The sequence below is a fragment of the Myotis daubentonii genome, chromosome 6 (assembly GCF_963259705.1).
Source record: "Myotis daubentonii chromosome 6, mMyoDau2.1, whole genome shotgun sequence".
Taxonomy (NCBI): domain Eukaryota; kingdom Metazoa; phylum Chordata; class Mammalia; order Chiroptera; family Vespertilionidae; genus Myotis; species Myotis daubentonii.
Window position 1 is genome coordinate 45,808,378 of NC_081845.1, and position 21,991 is coordinate 45,830,368.

The 21,991-nt window shown below is 48.5% G+C and overlaps 1 protein-coding gene across 1 annotated transcript; it reads right to left on the reverse strand.

Annotated features, from left to right (window-relative positions):
* Nucleotides 1-206: 206 nt before the first annotated feature.
* POU3F2 (POU class 3 homeobox 2) lies at nt 207-4,278 on the reverse strand. The gene has a single exon (XM_059699615.1). The coding sequence runs from the start codon at nt 4,056-4,058 to the stop codon at nt 2,733-2,735; it is 1,326 nt and encodes a 441-aa protein (XP_059555598.1). The 5' UTR covers nt 4,059-4,278; the 3' UTR covers nt 207-2,732.
* Nucleotides 4,279-21,991: the final 17,713 nt, after the last annotated feature.

Sequence of the window (21,991 nt, forward strand, 5' to 3'; positions counted from 1 at the left end):
TATTCCAAAACTTTATGAAGTATAAAGGAAGGGAAGTGTTTTACATACAACTCAACTCAGTCAGTATAAGGTCTAGGTTTTTCCCCTTAAAACTTGGCACTATTTTTAAAAATAAAATAAAGATATTTCAATAATTAGAACAAACTATGAAGGTATTGTGCATTTCTGTTTTATGTAGATAATAAAATATTACTTTAACATAAATATATAAGGATCTCTGCGTTTTTATTTTCCCCACAAGCACAACCAAATGTACCAAAACAAAGTATTTTTAAAGAGACTGAACAAAAAAAATTACATCCCATATAGATTTTGCTCACCTACTCATTTAAAGCTACAGAAAAACAGTTTCCAGAACCTTTTTGCTTTAAAAGAAATAAATATACATTGAGGCAGGCCACTTAAAAATGATATGAAAATATTTCCCTGGGTAGCATTAAAAAAAAAAAAGAAAAATAGACAAAGAAACATTTAAACTATTTCTGCATTTCAAAAGACAGATATTAAACATATATACATAGTGGGAAGGTTCAGTGGTAGCTTTCATCTTAGTAAACCTCTGAGAGTTAGAGAAGCTATAGACACATCCCCTGAACCCCAGCTTCTAACCTTACCCACTTGGTAATAAGAATCTGAAAATTCATTTCCTCCCTTTACCCTTGGCTATTGCCCTGCTCTGGATTGCTTCACTAAAGGCCAGTCCCCACACCTCAGGAACAAGCAGTGTGATGCACCCCAAGCAGCTCCATGCCCATCTCCTTGTGACATTCATTGGGGGAAATGAAATACAGGCAAGTAAATATGCCCATTATAAGTCATCATTTATCTTGCAAAAACATTGAAAATGAAACAATCACTGGTGTTTGAAAAGACAATCTAAAGCATATTTCCTAAAACCTTAGCTACTAAGTGCAATGCTAATCTGATGCTGAACCATAATTTTATGGTATTGAGATTTAATTTTTTAAATAAAAATTTACCTAATACCTAACCAGAAAAAAAGCCCCGATCTTTTAAGATTAATAAAAAGTGTTTTCCCTTTTAGCGCCCTTTTGTGCTGATTACGTTTAAATATGTTAACTGATCACAGTTTAATGGCATTTATTTTCAATACAATTACAGTTTTGTGTTTTTTTTTTCCACCTCCACTTCCCAGTAGATTCTTTTGTTATGGGAGTTATCCGTTTTCCATCAAGATAAGGTAAAAAAAATGCACTTGAAACTATTAACAAAGGGAGAAAGGGAAGGATTGAAAATAGCATTTTCCCCCTTCTACATTTGGCTTCTTTAGGGAAAGAGAGGGTGGGTGAGGCTGTCCAAGTCAAACTGGTATTTTCTGTAGTGAATTACAGGAGAAGAAGGTATGGGACCTTAGCTATAATTTGATATACAAATGAGCTAGTGAAAACGAAACCAGTCTAGAGTGGAAACACTGTTCTCTGTATGCATGTGGGTATTTGTGTGCTAAGAAACACAGTCGAGGCATACACCATGAAGTTCCCAGATTATTTTCTTTATGTTTTTTTTTAAAGCTATTAAAGGAACAAAGTTTAACTGCTACTGTCAGCACAAATAATTCCTTCTAAATGAAGTTATTAAAACTGAAGGCAGAGAACTATACAGGGGGTGTCTGGAGATATGTATTTCCCTAGTTCTCTTCAAAGTGCCACTTTCTTTCTGTTGAAAATGTACTTAACCTCCACATATCCTCCGAGCGCTATCACAATGGGCCCCGCTTGGTAAAATGAAACAATCGGTCACTCACTATCAATTTTTCTTCTTCTCCCCTTTGCAACCTCCCCCAGGAACACTGCCTGAAAACGAAGTTTACTTTGTGGCTGACAACAAAAAAAACAAACAATGTTTGGCTCTCATTTTTGTATTCCAAAGTGGATTTTTGCCTTGTTAAAGAGGGTAGACCATGCACATTTCCTGAAAGCAGAGAATTATTTATTTTGAATGAAGCCAATCGTTTTTTGCTTTGGTAAAAGAAGCAAATAAAAGTTACACCAATGTAAGGGAGGAGAGGGGATCTGAAGGTAACCAAAGTTCACAAACAGTAAGAACAAGTGGCTACACGGGAAGGTTAGAAATGGAGAGTGGCCAAGAGCTGGCTTCAACTCTTTCCTCTGAATAAACAAAACAAAACACAAACCGCGGCAATTTCAAAATTAACGGTGGAAGAAAGAAAAATGTGTTCATGCATTTGTTCATGTAAACTTCAATTTTCTTGCAGTGCAAATTTATGTGGTTAGATTTTGCCTACGTCAAAGAACATGTGTATTTTTTCCTCTTTCCTGATGGGGATCCACATTAAATAAACACAGCAGCATGTGCCAACTCCCGGCATTAGGAAGCTGTGTTTTGTATTTACCACGGCTTGGTAGATTTTTGTTTTTGGTAATTTATTTAGTTTTGCCAGGTATCTCTCTCTCTCTCTCTCTCTCTCTCTCTCTCTCTCTCTCTCTCTCTCTCTCTCCTTACTCTGTGAGACACTCCATTGCCTGGGTACTAGCCTGTAAAGGTCAAAACACATCATTACACCTGCTACCGTTTGGATAACCCAGTGCCTTCGTTGCTTTCCTTATTTTTTTTTCTTCTTAAGGGACGGGGAAATAATAATTAAAAATAAAAGAACAATCAGAAGTTAGAGAGGGAACAAGGGGGCCAGGAAAGGGCGGTGGGCCGAAGGGGAGGGGGAGCCCCATGCTCTGCCCCTCCCCCGCTCGAGTTCACTGGACGGGCGTCTGCACCCCGTGGTGTGGTGGCGTGTCCCTACTCCCCCCGTACACATCCTCGGCGCCCGGCAGAGTCCCTCCGGGAGGGGTCATCCTTTTCTCTTTCTGTCTCCTGTTACAAAACCAAACTCTCACCACCTCCTTCTCCAGCTGTAAGCTGTCCGCGAGGGAGGTGATCTCCTGGGCGGAGGGCTTGGGGCATTTGAGGAAATGGCTCTCCAGAGCCCCCTTGACGCTCACCTCGATGGAGGTCCGCTTTTTCCTCTTGCGCCCCTGCGCTGCGATCTTGTCTATGCTGGTGGGGCTGCCCGAGGACGAGTCCGCCTCCTCCAACCACTTGTTCAACAAAGGCTTGAGCTTGCACATGTTCTTGAAGCTCAGCTGCAGGGCCTCAAACCTGCAGATGGTGGTCTGCGAGAACACGTTGCCGTACAGGGTGCCCAGCGCCAGCCCCACGTCCGCTTGGGTAAATCCCAGTTTGATCCTCCGCTGCTTGAACTGCTTGGCGAACTGCTCCAGGTCATCCGAGGTCGGCGTGTCCTCGTCCGAGTGAGGGTCGTGGTGGGCGCCGGGGTGGCCCGGCGGGCCCTGCGGGGGCGGCGGCGGCTGCTGGTGCGGGTGCGAGTGCGGGTGCGGGTGGTGGTCTGCGTGGTGCGGCTCCTCGTGCGCGTCCCGCAGGCCGTGGTGGTGCAGCCCTGCCGGTTGCCCGCCGGCGCCCAGCATGCCGTTCACGGTGAAGCTGGGCTGTGAGTAGAGCAAGCCGCCGTTGGACGCTCCCATGGAGGGCGGGAGGTGCGCTGCGGCCGCCGCGCTCCGCCATGCCCCGGGCCCCGGGTGGTGGTTGGCGGCGTGGTGCACCAGATGCGGCGGCCGCTGCTGTTGCTGCTGTTGTTGCTGCTGCTGCTGCTGCTGTTGCTGCTGCTGTTGCTGCTGCTGGTGCTGCTGCTGTAGGGCGCCTGGCCCGTGCAGCTCGTCGCCGCGGCCGCCCTGCTGTACCACCACCGAGGGCTTGATGTCCGGCTGGCCCAAGGGGCTGGTGGACCACGGGGAGCCGTCGCCGCCGCCCCCGCCGCCACCCCCGCCCCCGCCGCCTCCACCGCCGCCCCCGCCGCCACCGCCGTGGGACAGCGCGGTGATCCACTGGTGAGCGTGGCTGAGCGGGTGCCCGTTGCTCTGCAGCGCGCCGTAGTCGCCCTGCACCAGGCTCTGCGCCTCGCGGTAGCCCCCGGCGCCCTGCTGCATGCCACCCGGCGGCTCGGCGTGCACGATGGAGGCGCTGGAAGTGAGCAGGCTGTAGTGGTTAGACGCTGCGGTCGCCATGACTCTCAGAGCCGGACTGAGCGCTCAGGTTAAAGGAGCCGCGCATTTGACAGTTACTTTTTCGCCTCGGGCTCTTCTCTTCCCTCGCTCTCTCTCTCCCCCAGCGGGCAGCTCGACGACGCCTGCTCCGACGCCTTCTGTAGCTGCTTGTGCTATTACTGCTGCTGCCGCCGCCACTGCCTCTCGCCCGCCCTCGCTCTTTCTCCTCTCCCTCCTTCTTGCTTCGCTCACTCTCAGACTAGCTCTGCGCGCCCCCCTCTCCCTGTTCTCTCCAGCTCTCTCCCGCTCTCTTGGCAGAGCCGGCTTGCAGCGGCACGCGCCTGGGCCCCGCCCCCTCCGCCCCCTCCCATTGGCTCCGCGCCCTTTGATTTACGTGGATACCACTAGCAACCTCCCAGGCCGGCGCCGCTGATTGGCGCAGAGCTACTCCTCCTCCTTGCCCCCTCCCGGGCGCGGAGTCCTCCTAGCCCTCCTCCAGTGCCCCCTCGCCACTGATTCAGATTCTCTTAGATCTCACCTCCCCTCCTTCTCCACCCTGGGGCCTCCACCGCCCTTCTCCAAAGGGCCCCGCCCCCCATCTGTCTCCCCAGCCGACTGGCCAGGAGGGGGTAGGGGTTTGGGGGCAGGGGCTGGCCCCTGCGCACTAGGGATCACAACCACTTGGAAGGATTGGGTGGGTGGATAGGGGGTGTCGGTCCACCTTCTTTTCCCTATAGTGCTTAGGCGCGGGGGGGGGGGGGCGGGGGGGGGGAAGAGAAGAAGGGAGGAAGAGAAAGGCTGAGTTGCGCCGAGTCAGGAGGCGTCTGATGTTTATTCACCTTGGGACATATACATATCAGCATCTCTTAAACCTACAACCAGACGCCAGACTTCCTTTTCCCACACGGTTAGAATTTCAGTGCGCGGGTGCTTCTTGCTCCAAGGGGTGCGGACACTTTTGCCCTCAATAAAGGTCTTTCCCCCTCCACCCCGACGCTAGCGCAGGCTCTTTTTTTTTTTTAGGTCCCAGGTCCAATTGTCTCCCAGCCCCTCCACCAGAGGCCCCCACGAGAGGCAGGCTTAGCCCGCGCATCAGCCTTCGAGAGCGCTGCGGGCCGGACTGAAAGCAAAACAAAACTCTGAAAGTCTATGTCAGATTCCCACACTAGGGCGCGCGCACAGTTTTTAGTTTAGAAAACTGGGAGTCTGCGCGCAGACCTTAGCCTTGTGCGAGGCTACAGGAGCGCTGGCAAGGGGTGCTCAGCCTCCCGGTGTGATGGAGGCACCGAGGGCCGCCCCAGAGAAGCCGAGCCTTCGGTGCGGCGTGAGCGCTCCCCTGCAATCCTGGCGCTTTTCGATGCCACTTGCCCGTTAGCTGCTTCGATGAGGAGGAAGAGTGTGTGACGGAAGATGGGCTGATGCTAGAGGGGCTTTCCTAATCAGTAACTTCTGCGGACGCCAGTGGGTGGGGTTGGTCTAACTCAACTCTCAGGCGCTCTCTGGCGAAGCTGCCTACTTCGTCTTCAGTCATGAACTCCACAGAGAGACTGCGGGACGGTGCATTAGCGGCGCCAGTCCATTCAGCACGAGCTAGAGGCGCTGTCAGTTTCCCAACCGAGCCCGGGCAGGTGCCTGCAGCAGTTTGGAGCCTGTGAGTCCGCCAGGATAGGCCTGGGCTCGGACCCAGGCGGAAGCATCGGGACTGCCGCGCAGAGCCAAGCTCACGGCGGCGCCTGTTCTTCAAAACGAATCACAGGTTGCTGCCGGGGAAGGGCAAAAAGACCTCCAGGAACTTGATCGCGTTCCCCCTTTCCCCCTCGGCCCCGCGCGTTGCAGCGCTAATGCCGGTGCTGCCAGCAGTCATGGGTTTGTGAAGGAGACCGAATCAACGCCCAAGGGGAGCACTTTGAGGCTTCTGAGCATCTTCATCGAGACACCAAAGTAGAGCGGACCAGAGAATTCATCATGACTAACGAGGAGCGGAGCTCTTTGGGGAGTGGCTGATCTGTTTATAAATCACCACATTGAGCGCCCGACGGGGCGAGGCACGTTGGCTGAGAATTTCCACGTGCCCTGTGTTTATGAGCGTGTGGGTGGGAGAGAGCGAAATGGTGAGGGGAGGGTCGAGCCCACGGGCTACCAGCGGGACGGACCTGCAGCCCCGACGCGCGCACCCGCGCGGCGAGGCGAGGACACACACAGTGTGCTGCAAGATCGCAGCGAAAGCATGGAGCCACTCTGGCCACGCGCCTAGGGGCTGCTGAGAATCCGTTAACTTTGTCCAGCTTGGGGGAAAAAAAGGAAAAAAGTCTGAGGCTCGGAGCGCGCCGACTCCGCGGCAGGCCCCGGCAGCTCCTCCACTAGGAGCGACGAGACTGGGCAGCTGCCTAGCCTCCCCAACTGTGGGCGCACGGCTCCCCTGGGGCTTTGGGAGCGCACTGGCCGCTTGCCAGCCGCGTCAGGTCGTGGCCTTCGGCGGCCTTCTCACTCCTCCCCCCACCCCCCACCACGCCTCTCCCTCTCCCTCCCCACCTCCGGCTGGGAGATTTCCAGCTCCCACAGATTGAAGAATCCAGCCTCCGGGAAGGGCCGCGTCCGGACACCCAGCAGCTCCTCCTCCCCCTTCCGGGGCAGGTGTCTGCTTTTCTCTAGATTTGATTTCACATTTCTCTAGGGACGAGCCCCTTTGCAGCCTGTGGGGGTGATACACTTGATCCAAGAGAAAGGTTCCCAGATGCATCTCTGAGGGAACCGAGCAGCAGGACTTGGAGTCAGTTTAAAAGCTCCCCCACCCCCGCCCCCAACTCGGGCTTAGGGCGCTGATATGTGTAAGTGGAGGTGGGCAAGAATAGGCTGCACGTGTACATGCAAACTTCCTGTCTGCAATGGGACTTCACTGGAGATTACTGTGCCACGATTCATCCCATTTGACGTCTCGAGTCTCCACTCCACCCCCACCCCCGCCTCTTTTTACTTGCAGGCGACAGAGCCGAAACGTTCCCAACCGGGTAAACTCTGGTAGTTCTATGAGGTTAACACACCCCATAAATCCTCGGGAGTACACGAAGCAAGATCTACCCCGGGCCTCAGACTCCTTATCCCACCCCCGACCCCGGGAGCCGGGCCAATCGCCGGGAGGCGCGCACTGAGGCTCTGGGTACCACCTCCCCCCAAACCACCCCAGCCTCCCCGCCAGTTGCCGGAGGCCCGGTTGGCGCGAACGGCGGGTACTGAGTAGCTTTGGCTTCCAGTCTGCCTCCGCTCGGTGTCTCCCTGGGGCTCCGGAAACCTGGGCAATAGGAGGTTTTACCTCCAGAAGGGGGCTTCTCCGTCCGTGGCTCTCCCTCCGCCCCCAGCGCCAGCGCCGGCGCCTTCCTTTGCGTCTGACCCCGCCAGGGCAGAATCGACTGGTCCGCCTGCTTTTTTCCCCCCAAACGCATAAAAGAACGTTGAAGGTGTCTCAGAGAGACATCTCCAGGTTTTGATTTAGCTCATTCCCTTTCACTGTTCAAAGCAGCTGTACAAATACAGAGGCTGCTTACGCTGACGTGGAGAGGATTTCAAACAATCCTAAAATGCTTTGAACTGACAGGGTGTCTCCATGTCTCCCTCACTCCAGCACAGCTCCCCGAGACCACTCCCTAGGACAATGGATGAGCAGGCGGTTCCTGCGGGCCTCGCTGCCTCGGGAACAGACTGCGAGGTCCCCTGAGCCCCTTCCTCAAGTACTGGCTCTGGGCACCTGAGAGGAGATCTTGGCAAGAGTGCCAGTCCATTCCCTTTCCCTAGGAGTGGACTTTCTCTACTCAGCCCGTATCCTGACTTGGACTCGCCTGAGGAAATGGTGAGAACTCCCTCCTGCTCGCTTGGAGAGGAAAGAACTCAGCTAATCCGAGTTTAACCCCAAAGACCCGTATTTATCCCACATTGTCACACCTCAGAATGAGGCGGGCCTGTGTCAGTAGCCCCCAGCATCCTCACCCAAGGCCCCTAACGTTACCTCACCTGAGTAGCCCTAATGGGACCGATTTGCACACTCCAACTTGAACTCTAATTTATTAACCCGTTCATCTAGCAAACACACTCACACCATATGTAAAATGTCATTTATTTATTCCTATATCCTAGGATTTGACAGAAAAACCACCACACATTGAGCTGACAGAACAGTTATTAAAATAGAGGTGAGATGATATTCACTTGATAGATCTTTATTTATTATTTATGTATTGCTGCGATAATAGAAATAGAGAAACAAAGGAAATTTTCTTAGGAGGTGGCTACTGGTATACACAGGTAAAACTGCCTTCTGGTGCTTTCTTTTAAATGTATCCACCCTGTTTGAAGCCCTTCTCCTCCCTCTCATTCTCCTCCATCTTCTGCCTTGTCCCAGTCATTCATTTCCATCTTTCTTCTCCCCTGCTGGCTCCAGAAGCTGTCTGATTTTGTGGAGAGCTCCCCCATATTTGAATGGAACTTCTTTGCTAAGGGCCTACAGAACGTCAAACTGAGGCTCCCACTTCAGAGCTGCAGCTTTAAACAGCCAGGGCACACAAAGAGGCAGCTGGCTGCTTTAATAGAAACCTCCTTAAAGCTTCAAGAACTGCAGGCTTGGGATGCATTTATAAGCATGAAAAATGCTTTTCCAAGTTGCCAGTTCTTTTGAGAAACACAATCAACATTTACTGTTAAAAAGGACAGAAATTAACATCTTTAACTATGTAACAGCACAGCGTATCCTAAATTTAAAAAATATCCCATATAGGTTTATATGTTACTATCTATTCATACATTTTACAAGTTTCCAAATGTGCATCTGTCTCCATGTTATAAGTGGTCTTGAAGAAGGAAAAGTTTTCTGGAAGTTTAAACTCTCATTCTTCATATGCTTGGCACTTCTGTTTGTCCATGCATCACATACAAATGATTATATTTTATCTTGACTACTGTGTCAACCAGTGAGATGTAATGTTGTAAGTTGACTATTTGAAATAAAATTTCTTGAATTCGTGGATAGTAATTTCTTTCTGTTTTTATTCCAGTTCTGAATCTTATTATTAAAAATGACCCCCATCTGTAGTCTAAAGGTGAATATTTTATAGGCAGGCAAGGCATGAAGATTTCTAAAATCATATCACCCAGACAGTCTAGCTGTTTCAGAGATTCTTTTGAGTAATTTATGAAAGGAAACCTGGTAAATTTTGAGTGGTGAGGCCTTTTAGGGAAGAAAGCATAAAGGACATAATTCATCAATGTGCAAGATAAATTCTATTTGGAGTTAATATAGTTGTTTATACTGAAATATCAGGAAAAGAACTCACGGCGATTGGTGGCTCCTAGTTCCCTTCCTGAAAATTCGTTTTCAAAGTAGTAACAGTTACGTGACTTCCTAACAATGAAGGTGTCCCTCTCCACCCCAATTTCCCTATCCCCTCTGAAAGCAGGTGGGTGGGTGGCCACCAGGAGGAAAGGACAACTCTTATAAATTAAAGTGATTTCAACGAAACCACCTTAGCTCTAAAGCTTTGGGAGATGCACTAAGATGAAGCTTCTGCCGCGGTCCTTTCCCTCTCTTATCTTTGGGAGCAATCTAAGAAGTAGAAGGCCAGGGGCCAGAGCAGCCGCAAATATCAGCTCACAGACGCGCTGGGGAAGGACGGCCTCAGCTATTTCTTTGGTCCGGTGTCTAAGAGCTAGGACTGGGTTTCCATCGCTGGGGACTCAGGTTGCATTTGGTGGAGGTTGAACTTCGGATTTCTTATTAGGGCTGCACAGAGCACGCGAATGTAAATCTCTTCTAAAGTGTACCAGTGCACTTAACAGTTGTGTTGTTAAGGGGGTCTTGGGGACAGCAGCGGGGGTGGGGGGTGGGGAGTGAGGGGGGGCGGGGGAGGGTGATGCACGGGGCAAAATTTTTCTTGAGAGCAGTTAACCACAGAGGTAATAGCTGTGGGCCAGGACGTCTGCTAAGGTCTCTGAGTGTTGGAACTGTCATTGTAGGCACCTTTGGACTGAATGAAATTAGAGATGATTATTTTTTGAAGACAGATTTCCAGAATATGGATCCTGAGAATGCAGAGGCTGACATTGTCCGAAAGAAGATGCAGAAAGAGGAAGCCTTAGGCAGGATGAAGCAAAGAGAACACCTCACTCCTCTTGTCTTTCCTGCGATTTTTCGAGGGTAATCTAGGGCAGCTGGGTCCCAGCATTAAATGCAAAATAGGAAAAGAGGACTCGGCCCAGTCACAGGCCTGATCACATTAATGCCCTAGGTCAGAGGGAGAGAATAATGAATAGGCTCGGAGCTCAGTTCCTGGAAGGGAACTTAATTAACCTTGGGAGAGTGAAAGAAAGTCAGAGATCATGCCTAGGACCTTGGTTTAGGATGCTTATATTTACATGAAGGTGTTTGTGTTGGGGGGGGGGAGGAGTTTGCTTTGTGCATTATACTAATAATTTTCAACCCTGGAAAAAGCTGGGATTTGTGACACTCAGGGCCACGCGACCACTCACACAATCCCGCGGAGAACTCCACAGTGGGAGCCCTGAGCTCCGTCAGGAGGTTCCGTGTCCCGGCCTCGGCCTACGTGGGGGATCAGCAGGGTAGGAGAAGCGGCGGCCGCGTCCCGCGCCCCGGCCTGACCTCCCGAGGGACAGCCAGGGACCGCAGCGGGGTGGGGGTGGAGCCGTTCCCGGCCACTGAGCCACTCAGCTTCTAGGCAGGTCCTGGCTGCGTTCCGGGGGAGGAAGACGGAGGGCGAGAAGCGGGAGGCCGGGCCATTGTCCAGGAAGGGCGCATTTTTGTCCCGACGCTGCTGGTTGCTATAGCAAGGAGGGAAATCCAAACAGAAGGGCTCAGTTCGCCTCCCTCGGGCCTGGGAGCAGTGTTCCCTCCTCTCAGCCAAAATAAAAGTGCCTGCCGGGGCCTGGCACCTCTTCCCCGGACAGCTGACTGCGGGCTGTAGGAAGGGCCCAGAGGGTCCCGGCACCGAGCAGGGGAAGGGGTCCCGCCACGCAGAGAAAGGCCAAGCCGGTTACTGCTGGAGTGGGCCGAATGCACCAGCCACAACTCTCTCTCTCTCTCTCTCTCTCTCTCTCTCTCTCTCTCTCTCTCTCTCTCTCTCTCTCTCCTCATTCGCCCATTCGCTTCCGGGCCCACACTTCACTTTTCCTAGCGTATTTTATCTTTTATTTAGGGAAAAATCTCACAACCTTCTCAAACGCGTGACACTTGCCCCGTGGGTGAAAGCCCCTCTTGGTGGGGCTGATGGCAGGGTTTGGGTGTAGGAAGCGCCGTCGAGGACGGCGACCTGCGAGCGCCGCCCACGCTGGACCCGGGAGGAGGGAGAATACCAGCGGCAGAATGACCTGTTTGTTAGAGTTTAAATATCACTCAAAGGAACTTTTGCTAGAAAGAAGTGCAGATGCAAATTTCTCACATTTAAAAGAGACTCTTATTTTGCAGTAGTGTTGTTTCTTTTTAAGTCTTGCTATTCAACTTTGAAAACAGTGTGTGAAGGGAAGCTTACAATAAAGGCTCTTTGCAGCTTATAATTTCTCCAACTGTATGGCTCAGAACAACTGGAAGGAAACAGCAATATTTGGTCAATTGAGAGCTGTTAGCTTTAGAAAATTTTGAGTTGGTACTTTTATAAAGGGGGATATTAGTTTACTCTAGGTCAGGTAAAAAGTTAGAATTTTATTTGTGGGGACAACTTATCTATACCAAAAAAGGACCGGATAGTAGGGAATTTAAAAAATTAATTCTTTCTTACTCTCCTGCGACTTTTAAATTTTTTCTCCCCCTCCCCCATCCTCTCTTCTTCTCTGTCTTTCTCTCTTTCTTGCCTAGAAGCTGCCTGAAAAAACTAGAGAAAGCTTATTTGACTAGAGAAAGCCATTTGAAATTCATATTGAAAAGCATTTCTCTTCCTCCATTCAAATATTTCCTTTCCTTCCCAAGGACAAGTCCCTTAAAAAAAGTTCACATAACTTTGTAAGAATTTCCTTAATGTAATAATATTCACATTTTTAAAAAATGCTTGAAAGAAATCATGTTAATGAAGAGAACATTTGCAGTAATTTGGTGATAATTATCTGAATTGCCACATATTCGCAGAGGCTTGAACAATACGTGTTCGGAGAAAAGCAAAACACATTATTTTAATAGTCTGATATGCAAACTATGGACCGTTCAATTACAAGGCTTAATAATGCATACATGATGTGATCTTGTTATTGGGATGGGAAGGTCTGCGGTGAGTCACTCCTAAGACCAAGTGTGCTCTCACATCCAGTAAAATCCATTGCCATGGTGCAGGGGCCCCTGCCAAACTGCATTTAAGAGAATAAAAATTAATGACTGAGAATTTGAGCGTTAAATTAACATTAATTATATGACCTGCATGCTGGAAAGATTAAATTTCTTACGCCCTAATTAGATAACTTCTTCTCATACATCAAATCATTTCCATTTTCATTTCCAGGTTTTGGGAATACAATGCAAGATGGGGAGGGGCAGTTGTTGAGGGTTTTCCTTGTCTGAGGTCAGAGTTTGGGGGTGTCGAGCCACCATGTCCATTGCTTTCCTTTGCTTCTTCCATTGGCTCTTCAGCGTGAAGAGCCCTCAGGTTGGAGGTTTTATTATAGAGAATTAAGCTCATTCTCTACTTCCTACTGACTGGCAGCCGGAGAGCAGAGAGCATGGTGGGCGGTCCAAGCAGACCTGAAGCATTAGAGGGACCTGTTGCCCTGCCCCAAGAAGGTAGGGCCGCCAGTCAGTGTCTCAGGCCATGAAAACAAGGCAGTAAGACCCGAGCCGGGACGGGAGGGAGGAAAGTCCAGCCCAAACGCACCATGGACCATTTGGGAGTAGAAATGTCTGAGCTAGAAGAGCAAGGGTGCAAGTGATTCTCCATGTTGTGTTTGGAAAAGAGAAAAAACAGTTTTCTTAGGGAAGGAACAACCAAAGACAAGAGCCCTCATTTCCTTCGTGAAGAGGTTTGTAAGAGGTTTGTCTGTCCTCTCACACCAGGCGCCCACGCCTCCCGGTGAGGCCGATGTAGCCTCTGTCTGACCCTGTCAGGGGTGAACACTTGGTGGCCACAGAGTGAGGAGTGTGTGTGTGTGTGGGGGGGGGGGGGCAGGGGACGGGGGTGGGGGGAGGACTCTCACATTTGAAAACTTGTTGCTGATGAAAGGGGGCAGGAAAGGGGCAGGATTAGGTCGAACAGTACCCCCCTCCCGGCCTCAGCCGCAAGTCCCAGGACAGATGGTCGGTGGTGGCGCGTCCGTTCTCTCTGTTCCTAAGACACGACTTGGGGTCCCAGAACTCCAGAGAAAGCTGCCGTGTGCATCGGCTTTGGAAACAATGCACGAGGACTTCAGTTCCTGGGATTAGGATTCGGAGTTTCCTCGGCGATACTCCGCGTGGCCCCAGACCTCTCACGTTCCCCTCCCGGCCCCACCTTCCCGAGGGACAGCAAAGAGCGCGGGGGACCTGGCGGCAGCTGCCCTGGGCACCGGCGGGATGAGCCCGGCGAGATTAAAACCTCCAGGCGGCAGATGCTAAATCACTCAGAATAGAGTTTTTACGTGTCAGTGTTTCCATTCAGCCACTTGCAGACTTCTGGGGAAAGGGCAGACAGGCGTGAGCGCGAAGTCCACGCGGTCGTAAATCGTGTGTAAGTGGCGGGGAAAGGGGGTGTTAGAGCAGTAGCAGCTGCGAGCAGAGGAGGGGCTCTTTCAGCGGGTTCCCCTTCCCCAGTGCGGTCAAGAACGGGGCGGGGAGGGGGCGAGGAGGGGGAGTGGCGGCGGAGAAGGGTGGGGGTGGGGGCGGGGGCGGGGAGAGGCTCCCCAAATCCCGGAGCCGGGCAGGTCCCTCTAGCCACGGGCCTCCAGCGCGCTGCCCCGCGTGCGCTCAGGCGCAGGTGCGGAGAGGACTGCGATCCCCAGTGAAATCGCATCTCGGGGCCGTCGGGAAAGTTGGCCCACCCCCCCGCGGGGGCCGGCGAGTTTCCGCTCCGTTTCGCTGGCGGGTGGACCGCGGGGCGGGGAGCGGGGCTGGACTCTGGGGCCAGGAGAGGCGCCTGCGCGGAGTCAGCTGGAGGCCGGGGCTTCTGGAAAGTTTGAGGACTTTGGAAACCCCGCCCTGGCTCCCTCCCTCCCCCACTCGGCCCCAGCGGGTGGGCGGGCGAGGGAGGGCAGTTCTGCGGGGGAGGAGGCGCGCTGAAGGGCAAATGGGTAGCGGGTCCGTCCCGCCTTCCGGGAGGAGACAGAGGCCGCTCTCCGGGCGGAGGAAGGTCTCTTTTGGCGGCTCCGCAGAGCTGCCCCGCCCTGGCTGCGGTGGCAGCACCTGCTGCGCGGCCCCACGACTTGGTCAGAGAAGCCGCGCGGCCCCCCCCCCCCCCCCCAGCTCGCTCGTCCGCCGCGCGGTGGGTGAGACGGTGTTTACAAGGACACCCCACCCCCACGCCCCCAGCGTGCCTTTGCTCGAAATGGTTACTCCTTTTAGAAATTGGAAAATCAATACTAGTTTAGCTTCTTCCATGAGATGATGCACTAACCCTACGGGGAGGGAACCGGCCGAAGGCCTGGCTCCAGCCCCTGGAGAATTTTACATAGAAATTTGCAGTGAACGGCGCTCCAGGGCTGCGTTGGTTAGTAGCATTACTGTAAGCCCAAGACCCACCTCTTATGTACTGGCTGTTTGGACATGGTTGGGGTTTGGTTAAATGATCAAAAGCTTGCACCGTGGGTATTTATTCTCCCTGTTTTCTTAAATCACATCTTGGAGGTTTTCTGTTAGTTTTCAGATGTCATTTGCAGCACCGACAGATTTCATATGCCTACTGCAGATTGTCTTCAAAGTTCTAGTTTAAAGAGCATTATGTAAGCCTCTCTCTATTTACATAAGAGCTTTAACTCAACCTCTCAGAAAACCGTTTATTACCAACGGAAACTCATGCAGGGGAGCAGCATAGCCGACCTGTATCTTTATGACACTCGCAAGAACAGCGGTCCATTCCTTTTGAATAAGGAAAAAAGTAGATGTAAGAGGAATTGGGGTATTTTGCATTTTGTATTCACCTTGGCCTTATATCATTTGAACATTATTTTTAAGCTCAATTCAGTCAGCAGCAACATTTGTAGAATACACTTTAAATCTATGTAGTCAGCATTTATCTAGGCCACAGTCTCCCTCAACTTTAATCGCAAATGTGAGAACAAATCTCATTTTAGTTGTAGAATCAATCAAGCACAAAATTTTACTAAATTCTAAATTCTATGAACACTGTAAATAAAATCAAGCAATGATAAAATACATAGAATTTTTTTTTCTTTTTTACTACCTTCATCTTCATCCCCTTCCCCTTCCCATAGATAACCATTGCTAATAGTTTAATGAGTTTCTTTCTCCCTTCCTTCCTCTGCTCCCCTCACCACCCCTTTCTTCCCTTCTCTCCTCCCTCCCTCCCTCCCTCCCTCCCTTCCTTCCTTCCTTCCTTCCTTCCTTCCTTCCTTCCTTCCTTCCTTCCTTCCTTCCTCTTTCCTCTCTCTATCTACTTACTAAAGGTTTTGAAAGGTTTTTCTTGTTATGCACTGCTATAATTAATTTTAGAAAGATGAGGCCTGGTGAGATAGGAAACGTAAAAAAAATACAAAATTGGGACACTATAAAGAAGGACATATGGGAAACTAGTTTGGGGTATAGCTCTATCTCTGTTTTGCATTAGCTGAAAAAAAGCTAATGACAGGCACTTTCATGTCATTAAAAAAGATTGACAAAGGTCTTAGGGATATTCTTCTTTAACTATTAGATGATTAGAAGCTGGAAATATTTCAAGCGAGTTCTTAGAGTCACAGGTTCTTCCAGGTGACTACCTTCTATCTAAACAATTTTCCTTCTCCCTTCAAACCCCAGGACAAATGCTATTCTATAGCCATGCTTCCAAAATGAAACTTGTCTTGTTAGGGGAAGGGATTAGATTCTCTTACATCCTCTCACAGGATGCCCATTCTAAGATGTAATTAAGTGGTGTTGTGTGTACTGTTGTTACCAAGAGGAATTGTGAATCACATAGGTTGTATCTCAAGTGTCCTATCAACTGCCATCCTTCTCACTTTTTCCTATCACCCTGACCACACAAGTTCCTAGTCTGCCCTTTGTGACATTTTAACCCGCTTAGAATCTTTCCCCTAAGGGACTCCTCACTGTTTCCTTCCTTGTTGTCATCAATCCGATAAGATAATCTACAGATGCCAAGGTCTTAAATGCTGATAAATGCTAAGTGGCATTTATATGTTTTCCAAAGCAGCTTCGAGGGTCCATATCATAGGCCCAACACAATGAATCTCAAATTGGAATTTAAGACCGTGGTTGGCAGATGGGGAAGATATTTTAGGCAAGGAATTTGTGGCACTCCGAAAATATAGTCACATGGCCTCTCTTTAAGGACCAGCTCTACCTCAGTAGTCCACCCGAATGTAACATTTCTACTGGAAAACAGTATCACTGTAGAATTTTTTATTAGTAATTGAGCAATGTTGGAAATGTTTTAATGGGATTTTTATTGTATTGAAGAATTTACTTCTAGTAACAGGTTCCATGAATCTAACCCTACTCTCTGGGGAAAATGACCAAGAAAGGCCAACAAAAGTGTTTGCATCCCATAGTGATTGGTTCAGGAAGTGCACCGAACCTAAGCAGGCCAATCAGGGCCAATGAATTTTAGCCTCATAATTTTGGCCAGAATGATAAGAAAAATAAGTTAAACTTCTGATTACCACATATATTAAGGTATAAGCCTTCATTATCTAGGAGTTCTGTTGTACAGAGAATATGCTTAAGATAAACCAATACAAAGAAAAACAAAAGGCAGAGTAATAAAAGATGATATAATTGAGCTCTTAAATTTAGATGTGCCTAAAGTCTACCCTTGGATTTTTTTTTTGTTGTTGTTTTGTTTTGTAAGCCAAGAAATCACTTCTCTTGCCCTGAAGTTAGTTTGAGTTCTGTCACTTGAATTTGAAACAGCCAAGAATATGTTTCTCATATTCTTAAGGGCAAAGGGTTGAGTTAATCATACCTCTCAGTTCATGGCACATTATCATCATTGGTTCATGCAAAACCCTTCTCAATCATTCCTTCTTCCCTCCCTCCCTTCCTTTTCTTCCTCTTCCTTTATTCTTATACTAGAGGTCCAGCGCGTGAAATCGAGCAAGACCCAGACCCGCTGCGCTGGTGGGACCCAGACCCGCCGCGCTGTGAGACCCATCAATGCACCTCCTGGTGACCGGTCGTTTGGTTGTTACGGCGTTACGGCCATTGGCCTTTTATAATGTAGATATCATGTCAATTTCTGTCTCTGTCACCATTCTAATATGTTTGTATGTATTCTTAAAATGCATATTGCTTTTCTAAAGGAATTATTTTTAATTTATTTAAATTACATAGCATTGAATATCTTGTGTGTCTCTTGCTTTTTCACTCAGTACGATGTATTTAGTATATATTTATGTTGCTATGTGTACATCTAATCTGTTGCTTCTAATTGCTGCATAGTTCTCCATCATGTGTGTACCAACCAAGTTCCAGTAGGTAAAAACAAAAACACACTTGGTATTTCAGCAGAGAGAATTTAACATAAGGAGTTGATTACCCAGCTGAAAATACAGAAGTTAAAGCATAAAGAAAAATAGAAGTAATTGCAGTAAATAATAGGGCTAATGGAACAAATAGAAAAGATTGGGTGATTAAAACTTTGATGTTAAGAAGAGGAGTCCCAGGGAGCTGGGACTCAGACTTCTGAAGGGGGAGTGCTACTCAGTTAGTACTAATACCTAGAATCAGAGGAATGGTCTTGAAGAGTTGAGACTCAGACCTTGGGAGGCATTGGCAGCTGTTGCTGGTGCTTCTGAGGGCAGGGGGAGCTGATGAGGCTGCTTCGGGTGCCAAAAACAGTTGGAGGTTGAAACACAATGCTGCTGCCAAGGTCAAGTACCTGTGCTTGGGTGACACTGACAGGAAGAACAAGCAAATAAAAAGGAGCAAGTGCCTCTGCCCTCTCCCTGTCTTGCAGGCTCCCTCTAGGACCCCTTTATGACAGATTTTAATAAGGATCCAGCTGACAAAATAGTCTGGAGTCTCAGCGCTAGTTTTCCAAAGCACGGTCTAAAGATGAAATTTGGAGTTAAAGGATAATAACATAATATTCTTCTACACATAACAGAACTTTTATACAAGAACTTTTTGCTTCTGCCTAGTAAGTTGCAACTATCCTTCACAAGATTCTCCCTCCCCTCCAAAGGAGACCCAGTTTTCCAATAGGTATTGTTTCCATGATGCACAACTAATTACTCTTATATTTCAGTTACTTAAACACTAAGTTATAAACTTAACTAATACGAACACTCATTATATAAAATAGTAGTAAAAGAGAAATAGAAATCTTATATAATAAAAGCCTAATATGCAAATCAACTGAACAGCGGAATGACGGGCAAAACAACTAGTCACTATGATGTGCACTGACCCCCAGGGGGCAGACACTCAACACAGGAGCTGCCCCCAGCCCACAGGCTCCAGGCCTGCCAAGGGGGATGCCAGTGGGGGTCCCCTAATTGCCCAGCTGGTTGCCTCTCAGAGGGAGTTGACCAGTGATGGCAGTGGGGGGCCGGGGCCGGCGAGCGGGTGGTGCCAGGTCGGCCAAGGCGGGTGCCAGTGGGGGTCCCCCCAGTCGCCTCACTGGTTGCCCCATAGATCGGCCCTGATCGCTGGCCAGGCCTAGGGACCCTATCCGTGCATGAATTTCGTGCACCAGGCCTCTAGTACATTTAATAATCAAGGAAGAAAACATATTAGTCAATGTTTCTAGAACTATTGTTGTTATTTGTAACTTTCTTTTTCCACAATCCATTCCATGTTTCTTTGACTTTCAGCCAGCACTTCAGCTAGTTCTTTTCTTGGCCAAAAGACCCACACTTCCATTTATGAAAGGTTTTAATACTTAGTGGTTCTTCCTTTTAAAAAATACAATTAGTTTTCCATTAATTCTTATTTGTGAAAATGGAAGTTCTAAGAGCCATCCCAATGGGTCCCCTGTTTTAACTGCCTGCATTATTTATCAACAGCCCTATTTCTTTTTGTTAGTCAGGATCAGTCATCCTAGTCAGTAGAGTAATCCCATTCCTTGCCTATTGGCTCAATGGCCTGAGAAACCCAGAGTGGACAAGTGTCTGTGTGAACTCTCAGTTCAATGGAACAATTATGCCTACTAGTACAAACATTCCTTCCATGGGAACTAAGACCTCTAAACCAACAGAGCACAAAGTTGTGGGGATGCAAAGAAAAACTTCTGTCAGGGGGTTACCAGCTGGAATAGTGACAAAGATTTCTAGATCCCTGTATTCTGGCCATGGGAGAAACAGCACCATGTGTTGGTCACATATTTAAAGCATATGATGACATTTTATAAGACATAGCTCCAAACTTTCAGGATGTTCTTAATTGGTGTGGTAATGATTCTTCATAGATCATTCCACTATTTTGTTAGATCAGCTATATCTAAGTGATGGGGGATTGTGGTAAGACCAATGAATTCCATGGATATGAGGTCATTATTGTACTTCTTTTGTTGTGTTAGGTTGTTTTGGTCAAAAGTAATATTGTGTGATACTTAACAATTAAAAATATATGTTTTTATTAATTTTAGAAAGAGAGGAAGGGAGAGGGAGAGAGAGAGAAACATTGATATGAGAGAGAACCATTGCTTGGTTGCCTCCCACAAACAGCACCCCAACCATTGGGAATCAAACCCGTAAGCTGATCCTGTACCCTGACTGCAAATTAAACGTGCAACCTTTTGGAGCATGGGATAATGCTCAACCAACTGAGCCACACTGGCCAGGGCTGAAAGTTAACACTTTTGCATTGACTATGGTGAATTAAGACTTTCTATAAGCTCACAATGGTGGTTCTGGCAGAAGCACTGAATAAAGACAAAGGAAATCCATTTCTAAAACACATGAACATTACAGTTAGAACGAATTGTTGCCACATCCATGAAGGAAGGGGTCTGATGATTAATCCAGGTATCACAGAGTAGCTGGCTGGTATACTCAGGGAATGGTGCCATTTGGGTGTTGAGCACTGGAGCTTGTGGTTGGCAGTTTGTGCATTCTGAAATGGCAATATCAGGTCAGAGATGTTGTTGAACCAAAGCCTAGCCCAGCCGTGGGCAAACTACGGCCCGCGGGCCAGATCTGGCCCATTTGAAATGAATAAAACTAAAAAAAAAAAAAAAAAAAAAAGACCATACCCTTTTATGTAATGATGTTTACTTTGAATTTATATTAGTTCACACAAACACTCCAGCCATGCTTTTGTTCCGGCCCTCCGGTCCAGTTTAAGAACCCATTGTGGCCCTCGAGTCAAAAAGTTTGCCCACCCCTGGCCTAGCCTCTACTTACACTGTCATGGCCACTTTGTACATTCATTCATGGCCACTTTGTACATTCATTCAGCAAGCACCTGAGTGGCTGAGAAAGAGGTTTCTATTTCTGTAAATCACCTGTTTATATACATTGCCCCTACTTTGTCTTGGTCTTACTTTGTCCTTGACCATCAAACCAAACTATTGGCCACTGCCTATGAGTCAAATCCATATCTCTGGCCATATCCAGTTCTGACAAAAGCAGCAAATATACCACTCTCATTTATTTCTTTATTTTTTAAGAATATGTTCTTATTGATTTCAGAGAGAGGAAGGGATAGTGTGAGAGAGATAGAAACATCAATGATGAGAGAGAATCATCAACTGACTGCCTCCTGCATGCTCCCCACCAGGGATGGAGCCAGCAACCCGGGCATGTGCCCTGACCGGGAATTGAACCATGACCTCCTGGTTCATGGATCCACACTCAACCACTGAGCCACACTGGCTGGGCCCCTCTCATTTCTTTTTATTAGGATTTCCTTTCACCATTGTCTTTCATGGACACTCCTGTTTGGAGCTATAGTGTTAAATGTATCAATCTCTGATTACTGGGCCATACCTACTTAGACTCATTTCTTTCTTATTTAATGAAAACTGATTGATAGGGACCTTAATTACATCAGCACAATCCCTATACCTTTGTTATATAAGACTAGAGGCCTGATGCACAAAATTCTGGCACTGGGGGGTGGGGGTCCCTCAGCTCGGCCTGTGCCCTCTTGCAGTCCGGGACTCCTCAGGGGATGTTCACCTGCTGGCTTAGGCCTGATCCCTGCTCCTGCATTGAGGGTCTGCCCTCTGGTAGTCAGTACGTGTCATAGTGACTGATTGACCAGTCATTCTGGTCGTTCTGCAGTTCGGTCGCTGGGTTTTTATCATATAGGACTAGAAGCCCATTGCACAGGGTAGGGGGGCCCCTCAACCTGGACTGCGAGAGGGCACAGGCCAGGCCGAGGGACCCCACTGGTGCACGATTGGGGCCAGGGAGGGATGCGGGAGATTCGCCAGCTGGGGAGGGACCGTGGGAGGGCTCCAGGGCATGTCCGGCCCATCTTGCTCAGTCCTGATTGGCCGGACCCCAGTAGCAAACTAACCTACCAGTTGGAGCGTCTGCCCCTTGGTGGTCAGTGCACGTCATAGTGAGTGGTTGAGCAGCCTTAGCATATCATTAGCATATTATGCTTTGATTGGTTGAATGGCTGACCAGATGACTGGATACTTAGCATATTAGGTTTTTATTATATAGGATAATCATAAAAACTAATATCCCTTCATATGCACAGGTCCCACCCACAGTCAATTGGAAGGAATTATACAATTGTGTGGGTCAGCAAGGATCATCTTATCATAATATCATGCTATTAGAATTTTTTTCACTAAATATTATGTCTTTGCTATCTACCTATGCTATTATGTTTACATTTCTTGTGTTGCTCCTAAATTTCCCCAGTTATGCAT

Coding starts and splice junctions, on each gene's coding strand:
- POU3F2 (XM_059699615.1), bottom strand. CDS start 4,058: ATGGCGACCGCAGCGTCTAACCACTACAGCCTGCTCACTTCCAGCGCC.